Below are 18,085 nucleotides of genomic sequence, written 5' to 3' on the forward strand. Positions count from 1 at the left end.
GCCTGAAAAGAGATCTGAGCAAGCCCTGATGTTCTCGGCAGGGCTGAGGGGAGGGCTTCACAGGCGAGGGGAGGCTCAAGATTAGCTTCTTCATCTGGAAAAGGGTATCATTAACAGCTACTTCCTCACAGACTTGTCACTATTGAATGGAACGATCCCTCGAAGGCGCTCAGACTTCACCAAGCTCCTGTCGCGCAGTGCAGCCACCGTGAGCCGCCATTTCGCGGGCGGGCAAATCGAGGCTCGCAGGGCCGCGAGTCACCCAGGCCCTCTACTTGGACAGCGGCTGCGGGAGAGGGCAGCCTGAGCCCGGACAGTACCGCAGCCCACGGGAGTCCCTGGTGCCGCGGAGGCGGGACTCGAGGAGGAGCAGCTCTGCCCACTGCCATGGTGGCACTTCCAGAGTCGGATCGCGCCCCCTGGAACTACAACTCCCAGCAGCCTGCGCGGCACGTCCTGGTCGACGCCGGGGGAGCGGCCGCCATTGTCCGCGGCGGAGGTGAGGCGGTCGCCGGGGTGGTGGGGCGGCTGTCGCCCGGAGGGCCCAAGGGTCGGGAGGACACGCTGGGAGAGGCGGCGTCTGCCTTTGGTGCCGGCGCGGCGCCTGGGCCGGTCGAGCGCCTGCCCTCTCCGTGCCGGCTTCGCGCCCCCGTTTCCCTCAGCCCTCCGACCCCCGCCTCCCGCCTCCCGCCTGGGCTCGCGGCCGCGCTGGGTCGCCTGGGCGGCCCCGGGGAGCCCCGCACGCCCGGCCTGGGGTCGGGTCGCGGCCGCCGGCCCAGCGCGTCTTTGTCTCTCAGGCCGCGCGGGGCTCCCAGGCGCACCGCAGGGCCGAGCCTCGGTGCAGAACAAAAGCCCCGGCGCGTGCCGAGTGGCCTGCGGAGAGCGGGTCCGGGAGCCGCGGGCAGGTAAGGCCGGCGCGCTGGGCGCCGCGTCCGTCCCGCGGGCGGGGCGGGCTGGCTGGAGGCCCTGGTGGCGGCCACCGGCTCCCAGTCCCCGGCGGCGTTTCCGTCCGAGCCCGTCGCGTGAGCGCCGGAGGGCGTTCGGCGAGGGCTGGGAACGGCCCCGGTTCTCTGCAGACGCGCAGTGGCGGCAGGACAGGGCCCAGCGGAGACGTCGGTGCGGAATACGGCCTGCCTGCTTCGGGTTGGGCGCAGGCCCGGCGCCCCGGAGGCCTGGCGGGCGTCCCAGAGCTTCGTACACGCTCCCGGAACCCGAGAGCCTGCCGGTGGGCGCGGGGCCCCTCGGGGAGGGCGCGGGCCGGCCCGGGGACCGGGGAGGCGGGGTGTGGGCCCCACACCCGGCGGAGACGGGCAGGCGTGGGCCTGGTAGGTCTTGCAGTTGGGTTTTTTCTTTTTAGGTAAAATTTACATAACAAATTAGTGCGCAGTCCAGTCGTTTCTTTGTGTGTTGAGGAAGTTGTGCGATCGTCATCACTGATTCCAAAACATTTTCATCGTCCCCCGGAAGAAACCCCTGCGCCTACTAAGCAGCCCTTCCCCATTCCTCACTCCCCCTGCTCTAGGCAACCGCTTACCTGTGAGGGTTGCAGGCAGATTTTAGGATAGTTGTTGCCAAATCAACCGAACAGTTACCTCGACGTTGTGACTCGCTGTGGGGACCCTTTGGCAATTTCCGCCCCCTCGTCCGGGATAGTGCTCTTGGCTTAGCTTATTCAGGTCGCCACTTCTCTCCAGGAGGTCTGTTGTGTTTTTGACACGTAAAATCTGCTTTCTTACAACGCTCCCCAGGAGTCTCTTGATGCTTCCGTGGATGGGTCCTCTTCTTTGTTCCTGCAGGATCTTCTGTGAGAAAGGACCACTTTTCTCTTTTTCACCTCCGTCACTAGGTTGTATTGCAGTTGCTCTCTGTGCATCACCGAATTCATTGTTGCTGGGCAGGTGCCTGTTTGGTTAATCCTGTGGGATGGCGGCCGTCAACCCGTGGGCCTCCTGGGGTGAGTCCAAATCCGGTTTCTTCTGGGCCTTCCCAGCAGTGACTTGCTGAAGCCAGGGGTTAGAGTTGGGGAGGGGGTAAGGGCCTTTGAGGATTGGAGGGGGGTCTGTCTTGGTACAGAATTAGACCTAAGATTAAAAAAAAGAAAAATTATTTCGTTGTTGGTGAAAGGGTAAACTTAGTGTAAAAGACAATGTAACTTTTGTTTATTTTCAGTCATCTCCTAAGATGTCTCACTACTTCTAAGAGATTTTCTGGTGACTTGTGGGATTCTTTAGAAGACTGTTTTACATGCAATCAAAATTTCTATACCACTCTTATATTTTTAATTTTATTGTTGTTTTTCACTTATATAGCATTGATTTGTAATTAAAGAGCAATGTGAAATTGTAGTGTGAGGTCAGTGGTGTGTTCTCCCTTTAAATGAAGTTTCATGTGTCCATCACTAAAGACATGGATGTTATCTTTCTAATAATATTTTGTAAAAGTTAGGTAACGTTAAACACTTTATCAGATACCTTTTCAGCCACGTAAGGGGTTCTGTTCTTGTTCTGTGGTTATATTATATCTTTAAATTGCCTGACAGTGACCTACCTGTGCATTTCTGGTATAAACCTAGCTTATTACGTTGGGATTTTTCACATGCCTTTGGGCTCTGTTTCTGCCTAGTAGTGAGATAGAGCTCCTCTTCCATTTTGTTGCCTTTAGTTGCCAGAATTGGTGTTACAGTGCCTCTTTTCCTTGTCCTGACCTGATCTTCTGGTGCAGGTGTCCTTACAGATGAGTCCTGGGGGATGGCAGCTGTTGACCCATGGGTGTCCTGGGGTGAGTCAAGAGCCTGTGTCCCCATTGGCCACATTGGCTGCCATGTCGTGGCCTCTCCCAGCAGTGATCTGCCATTGCCATGGATCACAGCCAGTGAACCAGGTGGGTTTTTAGGGCAGGGCGGTTCTGGTCCACCTCTGTCTCTGTGCAGAGCTGGAACAAGGAGGGATCAGAACACTCCTCTGGGGGATAAAATGATGTGACATCTCTAGGACAGAGTGCATGAGAATGAATGTGTGGCCACTTAGGATTCAGGCCCAGAAAGGCTGAACAGACGCTGCTTCTCAGAGATGGTACCTCAGAGTGAAGGAGGACAGTGCAGGGTTCTCATGTTTAGGCACATTCCTTATCTTCTCAGAGCCTCATTTCCTTCATCAATAACATAAGGCGGTAGGTCTCTTCCTTTGCCCAAGGTGGAGGGCCAGGGTCTGGTTCTCCCTGAACCCCACAGAAGGAAGGACTTATGTGGTCCCACTTATAGCGGGGAGAGCTACCTCTGTGACTTCACTTTCCTCCCCCAGCTCTGTGCCCTCAAGACACTGCGTGGCGTGTGGAGGAAACTCCCGAGGAAGGGAGGAAGGCTACCGGGCTCCTGACTGCCCAGGTCCAGGTGAGATGGGCTTCTCCTTTTTCCTGAATGGCTGCCCTATTCCCTAAGATGTCCGGATTGTCCCTGACCATCCCAGTCCATGTGATTTCTCAGTTTATATCAGCTAGAGTTTGGGTAGAGAAAGAATCAACCAGAAGTTTGTCACTTTCTGAGTGCAGACAGGGAGAATTCAGTTTTCCATGTCTCAGAGCCTCACTATCCACCAGCCTGTTCCCAGTCCTGACCCGGGCCGTTCTGTGTGGGTTGTCTTGGTGGATGAGGGACAACCCCCTTGGCTGGAGCCCCCTCTTCTTTCTTCTTCCCGCCTTCCCTCACATACTCAGTGCCTGATTCAGCTTCATGCTGTCTTGTGAGCTCTGTGCTTGTCAAGAGGGGAACAAGGACAAATCCGAGCCCTTGCCCTGAGGAGCTCCCAGGATGGTTCACTCAGCTACTGAGGCCTCATGGCCTGTGTGGTGCAGCACATGTAGTTTGGGACACAAGAAGCTTGAGACACTTAGGCCCCAAGTCCTGGAGGGGTTGAGCCCAGCTGATCCCTTGGGAGGTGGGACAGTCTGCATAGAGGTCAGGGGACACAGAACAGCTGGGGTCCTTTCACTGTGGAAAAGGAGGCTGCCCAGGAGACACGACGCATCTGAGTCAAGAGGTGAAGGAGACACATCAGCCGAATGGGCACGGCCTGGTGAGCAGGGTCTGGCCTATAGCACCAGGGGTGGTGGTGAGGGCACACTGCATGACCAGGGTCTGGGTGAAGACTGACCCCAGTTAGGTGTTAGGCTGGAGAGGCCAGGATGAACTGAGCCAGGTCCTGAGTGCCAACTGCAGAGCCAGGGCTCCATCCTGGTGATAATAAGGAGCCTTAAGTGTTGGGAGCAGGAGGTGCCAGGGCCCACAGTGTGGCTGGAAGGGTGCCCCTGGCATGGGTATGGGGAGAAAGGGGGCTGTGGGAAGCAGGCTGGCATTTCAAGCTTCAGTCTGACCAGGGCCTGGGAGCAAGATCTGAGGTACTAGGGAGCCGAAGCAGGAGGACTTTGTGACTGTAGGGGCATGATGGTGGCTCCTGAGAAAAAAGGATAGCAAAGTTGTGTTGGAGAGGTGTCATCTCCACCTCTACCTCCCTCAGCCATCTCACTCAAGGCAACCACTTCAGAAAAGAAAATTTTTGTAACAGCTTTATTAAAATATTATTCATATACCATAAATCTCAGCTTTTTAAACGGTACAGTTCAGTGGTTTTTACTCTGTTCGCAGACTTGGGCAACCATCACCAGTATCTAATTCTAGAACATTTTCGTCACCTCAAAAAGAAACTGTCCTCATGAGTAGTCACTCTCCATTCCCCTACCCCTAGCCCCTGGCAACCACTAATCTGCTTTATGTGTTGGCCTATTCTGGATATTTCCTATAAAGGGAATCATACAATATATGGCCTTTGTGTCTGGCTTCTGTCACTTAGCATGTTTTTGAGGGTCACCTATATTGCAGCATGTATCAGTATTTTATTTCTTTTCATGACTCAGGCAGCCATTTTTAACTTCCTGTTTTCACTTTCTTAGGGTTATATCCATATTTCTACATGAGAGATTTTTTCCCTAGTTTATCAAATTTACATTTACTTTATTGACTCCTTGCTATGCAAAACAAAAAAATAGTTTCATTACTGTATTTAGGTCTTTCGTTTCTAAGTTAAAGTAATGAGTCAAGCAAATGAGAGATACTGTGATATAAAAATATTAATAATGTCTCTACTTAACTTTATGTCTCCCCCCAAATTAAAAAAAAATTAACGAAACCTCCCACAGTTTCAAAGCTGACTGGTGAAGTGTATCGTAAGTATGCTGTCCCCCCATGGCAGCGCTACTGTCCCGGGAGGCAGAAGGGCCTGCACCCGGATGATGCAGGGTGGTGGTTGTCTGGCATCAGAACTTGGGGGACTGTGGTGTTCGCTGCTGTTAATAATGTGCGCTCATTTTTACATCCTGTAACAGTCAGCAGTGGAGCTAGGCTAGACTGAAAGATGGGCCCTGAATCAGTCGCTTGGGAACAGAAGTTAGTTGTAATAAAATGCTATGAAGAGGCCCTAATAACCACAGTGCTGCACTCTGCTGTCAATTTATGGGAGGATTTCTGAGAATTATTAGAGTTAACGCTGAGAAAATAAAACAGATAATTAAAATAACACCACCTTCCAATGTCTGAAGAGTTGTGATTTCTGAGAACGTGCCCCTGGCCCCCTCCCCACACTTTGGATTTTTCCCCATGGGAAATGCAAGATTGAATCATGTGAGTTTTGTATTAAGCGAGGTCTTCAGGAACACAAATAAGAGCCCCATATCCCTCTCTCATTCCCTCTAAATTAAGCATTTACTGAAATAAAGCATTCACCTGGTGAAAACGTGCAGTACTGTCATCCCTTGTTATCTGACTAGTCCATGCTTGGAAACATGTTGGATAGTGAAGTTTCAGCCAGCCGGAGCCTAAATCCCATTATTTTGAGGAATAGGGAAAATAATAATAATGTCCCAGCCCATTTAAAAACCCCAGCCAGCCTCCTCAAATATGGAAATTCTCAACCCCCTTTGTAACAGTCCACCACCGATTTCTGCATGATAAACATTGTGCACATAAAACACCAATAATCTAATGCTCTGCACCATCCTTGGTTGTCTTGAGGATGTACACAGTCTAGTTATATTTTCCTTCTTTGCAAAGAGGTTGCACTAAAATTTAATAATGAAATTCTGAAGATGTCAGAGAAGGTGTCTGAATTTCCCCAGGTTCTATGAACAGGCCAACTGTCAGAGAATTCAGGAAATGCAGGAGCAGTTGGATGAGATCCTGTCAAGCAAACAGCTGAGCCCCGGCTCAGTAGCCTCTGCATCTTCCCGCAGACCCTCCCATGACTTAAACGTGTGGCCGATGTGTTAGAAGATTCCATAAGAAGTGCCTTAGAATGCCTAGATAAATTCTTATATGTGTGTACAAAGTGATATGTGCAAGAGTGTTTACAAGAATTTGGGTGAAACCTCTGCAAGATCCTAGCAGATGGTTGTGAAGGCCAGGTTCAGGTAAGGCTTACCCACGGAATGGAAGGGCTCACTCCTCCCTGGGAATGAGGCACTTGTCTGTGCTGCCCCCTCATCTAGAGGGGTCAGGTAACAGTGAAATCTGTGTTTCTCTTCCCAGCCAGGAGGGTCCCTCTTGTCTCCACAGCTGGTGGGACTAGGTGCTCTTCTGTTTCATCTCCAGCCTCGTTTTTGCATTTTCCTTTGCATCCCTGAGGCGTCCCTTAATTGTGGACTCCAACATGGGGGCATATTCAGCTGAAGGTCTTTTTTCCTTCCTGTTTGGCAGTCCATGGGCCGTTCTAGGTTGATAATGTCTCCTTCGATTCTGGAAATGTTTTTATTTAAAATTTTATTTTGACAAATTCCATAATTACAGAAAAGTATAAAAATTAAGCACAGTCCCCATCACTCTGAGATAACAGTTGTTAATGTTTTGTCGTATTTGTTTTCCTTTTTTTATGTAGTCCCCAATCACAGTCTCTTCCTACCCTTCTTCAGAACAGCCACTCAGGATGTGTACGCAGCTAGTCCATTTTCATACTCATAAACTACATAGCCATGCCATAGGTAATAATATTCTATATATTTTTAAACAATGCCTTTTCTGTTTGTAGCTTTTCTACAGTTTTCTTTGCACATTTGAGGTCCATCCATATGATAGATACAGGTCAAGTTCATTCCCTTTGCCCCATCAAAGAAGTGTACTCGATTCATCTCTTCTGTGGATAGGCTTGTCAGGCTCTCCTCCCCCCACGATATTTCCTATTTCAACCAAAGCTGTGTGGATGGTCTTGTGGTTTCACTTTGTGCACACATAGAAGTGTTTACGCTTATACCTAGAAGCGTAATTTTGCTGAATTTTAGGGTGTGTGTGTTTTCACTATGACTAGCACTGCCATGTGGCTCTAAGGGCCCAAAGCCACTTGTCACTGCTCTGGGAGAAAGTACCCGTTTCCCACATCTTTGCTACTACTTGACCATATCGAGTCTTTTCAATTTGTGCTTACCTCAAGACCAAAAAGGTGTAGTGTGTTATTTTAATTTGCGTTTCCTTGATTGCTACTGAGGTTGAATTTCTTTTCATGTTGTTATTGGCTATCTGTATTTCCTTCTCTCTCAGTCTCTCCTATCCCTCAATCTCTGTACAAGTCTGGCTTACTGATAGGCATTTTACATGCATTCTGGATCCTGATTCTTTGCCACATGTGAATTATCTTCTCCCAGTCTGTAGTTTGTCTTAACTCTGTGGTGTCTTTTCTCAGTCAAATGTTTTTTGGTATATATTTGCCACACATATCTGTCTTGGTTTGTGGCTAGTGTTTTTGTGTCTTTTTTTAAGAAGTCCTATATTTAAAAAAAAAGTTCCCTCCTGTCCTTCTCCTTTGTATTCTTTTTCTGAGGTCTTCTGTTGGTGGGTGTCCTGATGGACTCCTGTGTGTCTGATCTCATATTCCAGGTCCTTTTCTTGGTAGGGTGTGGGGAGCCCAGCCATCATATTCTCACCCCCACAGAACTCTTTTTGGGCCCTTCTGTTACATGGTAGGCCTCCTGAAGCAATTGCTGCGTCTTCTCTCTCCTTCATAGTCTGAATTCTTTCCCGTTCTCTCAGCCTCTCTTGTATCCTTGTGTCCTATTTTATGCCAAGATCTCTCCAAGCTGAGAATTGGAATTACAGCTTATTGAAAGTTGGATGCGGCTGCTGCCTGGATTCTGTGTCCTCTTGGCTGCTGAGTTCAGGCGCTACCTGAGCAGCAGGTGTTCCTCAAGTATCCATGGTTTCTCTGGCATGTCCATGCTTATCAGGACAGCTGTTGAGGCTGTGTTTGAGAGTCCTGCTTTGCTGCACCTCAGCAGGTCTAGTGGTCTTGTTCCCTATTGGCTGGCCTCTCTCCTTGTGTCTATCTCTGTCTCTCCTGGCCTGGGTGGGCCAGGGTCACCAGGTTGGTTCTGCTTCCAGTTTCCTGGGTATGCAGCTGACTGTCAGACCATGGACTTCTGTCCCCTCTCCCTGTGTTGGGCTGAAGAGGTCTCAACTCCATGTTGCCACTCACCCAGGCAGCCTGAGAACCCACTCGAGTCTGAGAAGGGTCCGGGGAGCTTTGCCTGAGTGTAAGTGCAGGGCTAGTGGTAGTGTTGCCTAGAAGGCAGGGTGGCTGGTGGGGAGACGGGCAACTGGCAAAGCTGTCCCAAATACAGACCCTCATTTCAGCTGTTTTCAGCCTGACTCTCACGCCTGCCTTCACTGTGTTGTGTAAGCTCAGAGCCTCTCCTGGAGTCCTGCTTCCACTGCCGCATCTGCCAGCGTGGGGCTGGGATCTCTGCTCTGATCTTGGTCAGCCACACTTCCATCTGCTCCCCACCTTGCAGCAATATGTGGAACACCATGTGCCGATGGCCTCTTCACCGGCTGGGATATTTCTTTTATGTTTTTTTTTTTTAAAGAAACTTTTTTCCTTTTACATTTAGGAGATTTTTTTAAACCCAGAGGTGGAACGTGAATCCTGTGTTAGTTTCCTGTTGCTGCTGTAACAGATTACCACAAACTTAGTGACTTAGAACAGCATGAATTTATTCTCTTGTCCTAGGTGCAGAAGTCTAAAATGGGTCTTTGGGGCTGTGTTCCTTCTGGAGGCTCCAGGGGGGAATTGCTTTCTTGGTTTTTCCAGCTTCTAGAGGTGTCTGCCTTTCTTGGCTCATGGCCCCTCCTCCATCTTCAGAGTGCATCACTCCAGCCTCTGCTTCGGTGGTCACATCTTCTCTGACCCTCCTGCCTCCATCTTTCACTTATAAGGACCCTTGTGATTACATTGAGCTCGCCTGGATAATCCAAGATAATGCTATCTCAACATCCTTAATCACAGCACTGCAAAGTCCCTTTGGTCGTATTAAGGTAACAGTCACAGGTTCTAGGGATTAGGACATGGACATCTTTGGGGTACCCGTTATTCAGCTGACCGCAGACACCTATATTCACCAGCTTCAGCAACTGTCAGCTTTCATCTTTCTGCCTTTCTTTTCATCTATTCCAATACACAAGTATTTTGTGAAAACAAAATTTTTGGAAAACAAGTATTTAAAGCAAATCTCAGATATTGTTTCACCTGTAGACGCTTCTGTGTGTATATCTAAAAGATGCATACCTTCTGGAAGATAACCACAGTATCTTTTTTACACCCAACAAAAATAACAGTAATCCCTTAGCTTTACCTAATACCCAGTCCATGTTCAGTTTTCTCCACTTGTCCCAAAAATGTCTTTTTACAACTGGCTTGTTCAAATCAATTCAAACAAAGACCACACATTGCATGTGCTTCATGTGCTGAAGAAACTACGTCAGCTGTCTTGGTTTGCCTGGTTTTACCCTTGGGATGTCATTGGATGAGTTCCTCATCCCTTTGTCTCCTGTAAGCTCGTAGTTGGGCTAGAGGCTGAAATAGATTCAGGTTGTGTCTTTGGCAAGAGTACCTCATGGGTGGTTCTGGGTCCTTCCTCCTGTGTTTCAGCAGTGGGCACAGGCTGTCTGGTTGTCCCATTTTCAGATGATACAATGGATTAATGGGTGCAGGTATTGTCAGCCTCCATCATGAGTTCCCTGTCTGCCTTCCACCAGTGGTTAGCAGTCATTGGTGATCATTGCTGGTGTCTGCTCTTTTATTAGGGTTGCAGAATCACTCTCTAATGATTTCGTTCCTCCTGTGTCTATTAGATGTGGTTCTTCTAGTCCTTTTTAAAAGTGTATGGGGATTCCACTGGGGTCTTGGGAGGAGTGGGAGGTGAGCTCTTGGCTCTGTCCATCAGCTTGACAGCTGCCAGGGTGTAGGTTTGAACCGTGTTGAGTATAGGTGAACTTTGAAGCCATCTAAGTAGATGCTGCCCTCCAGGGAGATTAGGTAGTATGAAATGAGCACAGGTCCAAGGGCATCCTGGGCAGTAAGCACAGCCTCCCAGCTGGGCCCCTGGGTGTGATCACTCTGAAAGTGCATTGAGCTTATGATTTGTGTGCTTTCTGTCCAAATGTTACATTTAAATTAAAAAGTTTGCATTATTCAAAAACATAGCAGCAGCAGCAGCAGCCATTGAGGAAACTGAGGCCTGGGCAGGTCTGTAAGAGGAAAATCTGGAAATTGGCATCAAGTCCAAGGTTGGGGAGGGTTTCACCAAGGCAGCTTGTGATCAGCGGTTTTAAATGCTTTCAGAATAAGGGAATCAGTTCTGATTCCCACTTCTGGAGCAGAATCAGTTCTGTGTTTTAAGCCAGTCGTCTGAAGGTGGAAGGGAGCGGTTCAGACCGACAGAGTAAAAGTCAGTACACTGAAGACATAGCAGCGAGAGCTGGCCCTGACCAGAGTTGATAAGCTGAGTTTATAAGCCATGACTAGCAGGGACAAAAAGGAAGGCTGTGGGAAAGGCTGCATGTGGGTATAAGAGAAGTGAGGTCACAGGCTGTGAAGGGGTGGGTTGAGGTTCACAGGACTCTCAGAGCGGAAATGCGCTGCACTGCACGCACCTCGGCTCAGCAGGTGTGTGTCTTGGGTGGATTTCGCACTGATATGGAGGTAGACCAGAATGCTCCTTGCCAGATGGTGGCAAGGACTGTAGTGCACAGACAGGCCAAGATGGGGGCCTACACCCCATCAGGGGCTGTAGGGTTTGTAGCACCTTACCTGTGACACACAGCTCACTGCCTTCCACCACCACAAGGGAAGGCAGGCCCCCTCCTCACCCTGGAAATGCCACATACCTGAGGCTCATGCCAATGGCTTACAAGGATTGTAAGGGCTGGATTCATTGAAAAAAATCAGGCTTGGGTGATAACTCATCTTCCCCTCTAGCTGTGCAGTGAGTATTCCTGGTTGTATTTTTCCTAAAAACATAGCTTGAACTTTCTAAAACTCAAATGCTTTTGACGGCAACTGTAACTGATTCTCCTTGGCCTGGGCTGCTCTGCTAAATCCTGTCTGACTCTTAGCTCCAGTCTTTGGGATGGAGATGATCTGGGAATGGAAACGTCCCTGCTGTGGCCAGGAAGACAGCCTGTGAATGTTCACATCACTCTTCAGGTCCCAGCTCCACATGCTGAGCAAAGGTTCCAACCCCAAGGTCTCTGGTCTGTGACCAGTGCTTACCATCTGTGTCCATCCTGGTCCTGGCCTTATTAAGTGTCTGTATCTCCAGAGAAGAAGGGGGCATTGCCCTGGTGGGACTCGTGTCCACACTAGCCAGTGTTACTAGAGTTGGGCAGACATCTCAGGAGAGACCTGCTCATCTTTGTTGTGGTTACTGTGGGCCCAGGTATCTAATTCCCTAAGACTGTATTCCCAAATGCAGGGCCCTGGGTGGCTCCCAGTGAGACCTGACCAACATCAGTCAGAATATTGAACATACCCAGTTCCTCTATGTCCTGTCTCCTCCCAGGGATGTCACCCTCACTCCATCCCCAGAAAACATTGCAGGGGGTGGCCCCAGGCTGAGGTGGAACATGTGTGCTCTTTTAGGAACCAGTGACCTTCAAGGACGTGGCTGTGGACTTCACCCAAGAAGAGTGGGGGCAGCTGGACCCTGTTCAGAGGACCCTGTACCGGGATGTGATGCTGGAGACCTATGGGCACCTGCTCTCTGTGGGTAAGGCGGATGCTGCCCAAGTAAATGGAGCTATTCCCATTGCAGTACTGTCTGCTACTCCGTGTTAAAGCTCATGGGGGCCTCAGGAGGGCTGAGATGATCTTGAGCCCTGAGGTTCAAGGATGAAATTCCTCATGCTTATGAGGCATGAAGTGGGAGGAACCGTACTTATACTGCCCAAGGGAGAAGTCAGAGAGGAACAGGCAATGGAAGCTCACAAGCCCACGTTTTTCCTTTGCATGCAGGGAATCAGATCCCCAAGCCTGAGGTCATCTCCCTGTTGGAGCAAGGAGAAGAGCCATGGTCGGTGGAGCAAGCATATCCTCAAAGCACTTGTCCAGGTGAGAGCAGGCTCCAGGAGGGAGTGAGGAACTTTCCCCCCAGCCCTCCTTGTTTGAGAAATGGGCTGAGGCCAGGAGGAGTTACCCTCCTCAGGGACCTTCACAATTTCCTCTAAGAGCTTTATCCCTTGTATGACTCTTTTGCTGCTCTTGATCTAGAGCAAAGATGCCCATCCTATTAACAAGGTAACAGTTTTTGTATGCTACACTTTTGCTCCTCACTATCCACTCTCCTGATGCCTCTCATATTCTCTGCTGTCCCCTTCTCTAAGATGACTTCTTATTCACTTACCTGCTTTTTAATTATTCCTTAATTCCTTTATTGCCAAATTTGTAGCCTGTAGCCACAGATTCTTCTTTTAAAAAATAGGTTTTTTATATAGGTAATATATTCGCATGTTCAGAAAACTCAAAGTTACATAAAATGTGTAAGCTGAAAAATCTTTTTTATACTCCTTGCCCTTATCCACATTATTCTTAACCACCCCCCACACACACAGAGTGGAGATGCACACACACACACAGCACACACATACACACAGTGCACACAGGTAACCATTTATCTTTTACTTTTAATTTTTGGGATATTCTCTTAGTGGTTGCCCTGGGGATTATAATTAACATCTTAATTATAACAGTCTAGTTTGGATAAATACCAATTTAATTTTGATAGTATACAGAAACTTTGATTCTATATAGCTCTGTTCTCCGTTTATGCTGTTATTGTCACAAATTATATCTAGACATTGTGTGTCCCTCAACATAGATTTATACTTATTGGTTTATTTAGTTGTGTTTTAAATCAGGAAAAAAAAGAGTTACAAACAAAAAAAAATGCGTTTATACAGTCTTGTTATATTTACCTATGTAGTTATCTTTAATGGTATTCTGTATATCTAGTTACTGTCTAGTGTCCTTTCATTTCAACCTAACAACTCCCTTAAGCATTTCTTATAAGGCAGGTTTGCTAGCAGCAAACTCTCTCAGGTTTTGTTTATCTGGGAATGTCTTGATTTCTCCTTCATTTTTTTTTTTTTTTAAGATTTTATTTTTTCCTTTTTCTCCCCAAAGCCCCCCAGTACATAGTTGTATATTCTTTGTTGTGGGTCCTTCTAGTTGTGGTATGTGGGATGCTGCCTCAGCGTGGCTTGATGAGCAGTGCCATGTCCGCGCCTAGGATTCGAACCAACGAAACACTGGGCCGCCTGCAGCAGAGCGCGTGAACTTAACCACTCGGCCACGGGGCCAGCCCCGATTTCTCCTTCATTTTTGAAGGATGGTTTTGCCAGATATAGAATTTGTGATTGACAGTTTTCTTCTTTCTGGCCTCTATGGTTTCTGATGAGAAATAAGCTGTTAGTCTTTTGGTGAAGTTCCCTTGCATGTGATGAGTTGCTTCTCTCTTGCTGCTTTTGGGATTCTCTCTTTGGCTGTGGCTTTTGACAGCTTAATTATGATGTGTATGCATGTGGCTGTCTAGATTCCCAGGAATATGTCAGAACTTTTCAAACCCCCATGGACATTTCACTCTTCAGCTTTTTCCTTTCATCTTTTTGGTTTGTGTGTTGTTCACCCCAACTGTTTTCCATCATCTCAGACAGCAGCAAATTTAAAACATTGCCTGTAAATGTTTGACAGATACCTGCTCCTTAGAGGCTTTTAGCACTGTGCGAGTGCCCAACAAGCCTTTTGAGTAGGATCTTGCAGGGAACCACTAAGCAGGTCCAGTAATGACTGTTCTTTGCGAATGAGGCTTTGAAAAAGCTCCAAGCTTTGTCAGCTCCCTCTAGCACCAGAAATATGGGCTGTTATTTTCCAAGGATTTTGCTGAGTTAGGGAGCCAGGGATAGAACTAGGGTAAGTTAAAATGCCACAAAGCTCACTGTTCTTACTTAAATTAAGCTGTTTTTTTTAAATAGACTCTCCCTAGGTTGCTGCAAGGCTTTGGTTAATTTATAGAATTCTGGAAAAATAGATTCTGACAGTTTTCACATCTTTTTGGTTTTATGGAGCAGTGAAATTTCAGAGGTCCTTGTTTTGCCATTTTCACTGACCTCTTGCTCCAGGTGATCACTTTCAGTAATTTCTGTTATATGTTTCCAGAGTTTCTTTATGCAACTACAAGGATTTAGGAATATGTAGTTACTTTTCACCTTTCCAAAAGTAGATTAGGGTACATACTGTTCTGGTTGTTCTGGTAAATCCTTGCTGGTTTTAACAGTGTACTCTTCTGAAATCCTGAAGGTGGACATCTTCCCATTCATTCTAATGAAGTGGGCTTTTGTGGATTCTAACCAGTTGCCCCCATTCAGATGTGAAACCTTCCTCCAGAGGCTCATGAATTCCTGTAATTTTAACTCTCCCACCTCAGTGCTGACTATTCTAAGTCACCATCCTGAGCCCTGTGATTCTGCCACCTCCAACCTTACTCTTCCACCATCCTGCAAATCATCTCAACTGTCTCCTTGTTCTTGATAGAACCAAGAATCTTGTCTCTTCCTTCTAGATTATGCTTCCCCATCTTCCTGGTGTATATCCCTGGTACCAGGCTTCCATGAGTCCCCAAAGCTGGAAATTGAGAAGTTATCTTGATTTCCTGCTCTTTCCTCTCCAAGAAGTAATCTTTCTTCTAATTCTTGAGATGTTCTTCCTTTGAAATGTCAGCTATATCATTCAGCTTTTACCAACCTCACTCTCAGGTTCCCTTGCTCATAAACTTCCAGCTTAAATTGATGAGTAAATTCTTGTTATTAGCTAACTCAAGTGTTATTTCTAGATTTATCTCCCTGAAATCTCCCATTATGAGATCTCTGTCAGTAAACCTGCCGTGATTAGAATTGCCTTTTTGGGGCCAGCCCAGTGTCGCAGCAATTAAGTTTGCACGTTCTGCTTTGGCGGCCTGGGGTTTGCCAGTTTGGATCCCGGGCATGGACCTACACACCGCTTGTCAAGCACAATTGTGGCAAGCATCCTACATATAAAGAAGAGGACGATGGGCATGGATGTTAGCTCAGGGCCAGTCTTCCTCAGCAAAAAGAGGAAGATTGGCAGCAGATGTTAGCTCAGGGCTAATCTTTCAAAAAAGAATTGCCTTTTAAATAACTCTGACCAGATTTGAAGACCTTCCAGTTTTTTCTATTATTTTTCTCATTTTCTGACTAGTTCTGCAGTTTACTCAGCTGGCATTTATCATGTCCTGTTTACATATCAGTCACATTACGCATGCCTTTGCTCAGACTAGCAGTCTGTCTGCATTCAAGCCATGTTTGAAGGCTTACTTCATGTCGTTTCTTTTGTGTGAACCCTTCCTTGATTGCTTCCGTCAGTGCTGATCTCCTTTTCCCACCTCCCAGCCACTTAGCATCTACAGCCTCAGTGGTATATTGTGTATATTGTTCATAACTGTTTGGTATGTCCTCTCATCAGATAGATTCTAACTTCCAGCTGGGAGACTGTACTTTCTTGTCTCTGGTGCTGGACTATTCAGGCCACAAGTACTGAGTGAGTATAAAGTTGGACAAGAATTGTTCATTTGATCAGTGAGTTGGTCAGCTACCATTTTTTAAAGTTTCTACTGGAAGGATTCAAAAGCTATATGAAGATCATTCCCTAACTTCTAGGAGCTAATCTTGAAATTGGTAATAAATGCCAGTTCTTGAGCTGAATAGAGCCTTTGTTGTAAGGGACTTGGGTAGTAAAATGGGCAAATGGTGCATAGTGAAGAGAGAAAAACCTAGAGAAAGAGGACAAGGGTCTAGGTCTTGTTGAGTCCTGGGGCTTTAGACCCTGTAGTAGGCTGAATAATGACCCCCTTCCTCCCAAGTGTTCCCCATCCTAATCCCTGGAACTTGTGAATATGCTACTTTATATGACAAAAGGGACTTTTAAGATGTGAAGAAATTAAGGATCTTGAGATGGAGAGTTCATTTTTGGAATATCTAGGTGGGCCCATTGTAATCACAAGGTCCTTAAAAGAGTGAGGCAGAAGCGTCCGAGACACAGAGAGGAGATGTGATTGACAGAAGCAGAGATTGGAGTGATATGCTTTGAAGACAGAGGAAGGAGCAACAAGCCAAAGCATGCAGGCAGCTTCCAGAAGCAGGAAAAGGCGAGGATACTGATCTTCCCTAGAGCTTCCAGAGGGAAGCTACCTTGATTTTAGCTTGGTGAAAACTATTTGGACTTCTGACTTCCAGAACTGTAAGATAATTTGTGTTATTTTAAGCCACTGCAGGTGTTGTGATTTGTTATAGCAGTAATAGAAAACTAATACAGACTTCTTCAGTTGTTGGAGGACTGCTCCTTCAGCAGGTAGCTTCCATATATTGAATTTGCCAGTCATTTCATGTATTCACAATCTCACTTAATCATCAGAAAAGTCCTCTAAGGATAGTGGCAGAGCCAATGTTTAAATACAGATTATCAGGCTATAATTCCTGTGTCTGTTTCATCACAATATGCTGTCTTTCAAGTCTGTCTCCTGTGTCATTGCTCTACAATTGATTCTCTAGTCATTAGAACAATTGTAACTTTAGAGATATCCTAAAACCATGATAATTTTTTGCCCTTTGGGGTGATGAATTTTGTGTCATTGACTGAACTTTGTGGAATAGGAAGTAATGTGAATGCCTGTTATCCTAGAAAACATCCTGGCATGAAGGCTCTGTTGGTGATACTTTCCCTTAACCCACCTCCTCCTTTTCCTGGCAGGTTTCAAAATAGGGGAGCAAGAAGGATTTTATAACAGAAATGCATTAGGACAATTTAATAATTTAAACAGTGGTTGCTCATCTATCTTTTAAGCCATTGAATATTTCTTATTTTTCACTTTAATAGCACTCAGTGTGTCCTTTTGTCAGGGATCCCCAGACCAGCCTGAGCTTCAGTGATTCACTAGAGGAACTCACAGAGCTCGGGAGTCATTATGCTCAGGGGGTTTATTACAGGGAGAGGATACACAGCACCATCAGCAGAGGGAAAAGATGCATGGAGCTAAGTTTAGAGGAAGCAAAGAGCAGCTGTCAGTAGTGCTTTCCCAGAGGGCATGCAGAGGACATACTTAATTCCTTCAGCAGTGAGCTGTGATGGCATGTGTGAAGAGTCATCTACTGGGAAGCTTGTCGGAGCCTAGGAGTCCAGGGTGTTTACTGGAGTTGGTCACCCAGGCACTGACTGCAGGTACTCCAGAACCTAGAGGAAAACAGGTCGTCACCTAAATGACACTGTTTGCACAAACTCTGTAGAGAAATTGGTACAGTGTGCTTCAGGGCCTCAAGCATGCAGAACACTTACCAGCCAAACCATTCCAAGACCTCAGTTCCTAGGAGTTGGCCACAGGCCGATCAGCAAACAGGCCTTGTTGGGAATGTGCAAAGTTTGAGCATCTCAGGCTTCCTGCATGCCCTTATTCTGGTCCTCATTTTCCTGGGAAAAACACTCCTTCCTGGGTTTTACTAGTTTTCAGGACACACTTTGTACCCTGGTTAACTGTTTTTGTTCACATTTCACTGTTCTCTCTTCCCTGTGGTGACCTTTCTCTGGGTCACGAGTCACTTGAACACAAGTTCACACTTGTCTTTTCAGTAATATGGACAACAAATCACACGTTTTCCACACTATTCTTAGAAGTTCTTTCTCTATGCTCTCATGGTTTTTTTTCTGTTTAT

General features: G+C 47.1%; 1 protein-coding gene across 8 annotated transcripts in view; it reads left to right on the forward strand.

Moving 5' to 3' along the window:
• Positions 1-307: 307 nt before the first annotated feature.
• ZNF606 (zinc finger protein 606) overlaps positions 308-18,085 on the forward strand; it is a 30,980-nt gene continuing 13,202 nt past the window's right edge. Inside the window, exons 1-6 of one of the 8 annotated variants that reach the window (XM_046680581.1) lie at positions 316-1,225; positions 1,847-1,954; positions 2,722-2,880; positions 3,300-3,388; positions 11,952-12,078; positions 12,324-12,419. In XM_046680581.1, the coding sequence (XP_046536537.1) occupies positions 1,924-1,954; positions 2,722-2,880; positions 3,300-3,388; positions 11,952-12,078; positions 12,324-12,419 (502 nt within the window). In that variant the 5' untranslated portion in view covers positions 316-1,225; positions 1,847-1,923. The other 7 variants (XM_046680580.1, XM_046680582.1, XM_046680583.1 and 4 more) reach the window with 7 other exon arrangements.

Source organism: Equus quagga, chromosome 13 (assembly GCF_021613505.1).
Source record: "Equus quagga isolate Etosha38 chromosome 13, UCLA_HA_Equagga_1.0, whole genome shotgun sequence".
Classification (NCBI taxonomy): Eukaryota; Metazoa; Chordata; class Mammalia; order Perissodactyla; family Equidae; genus Equus; species Equus quagga.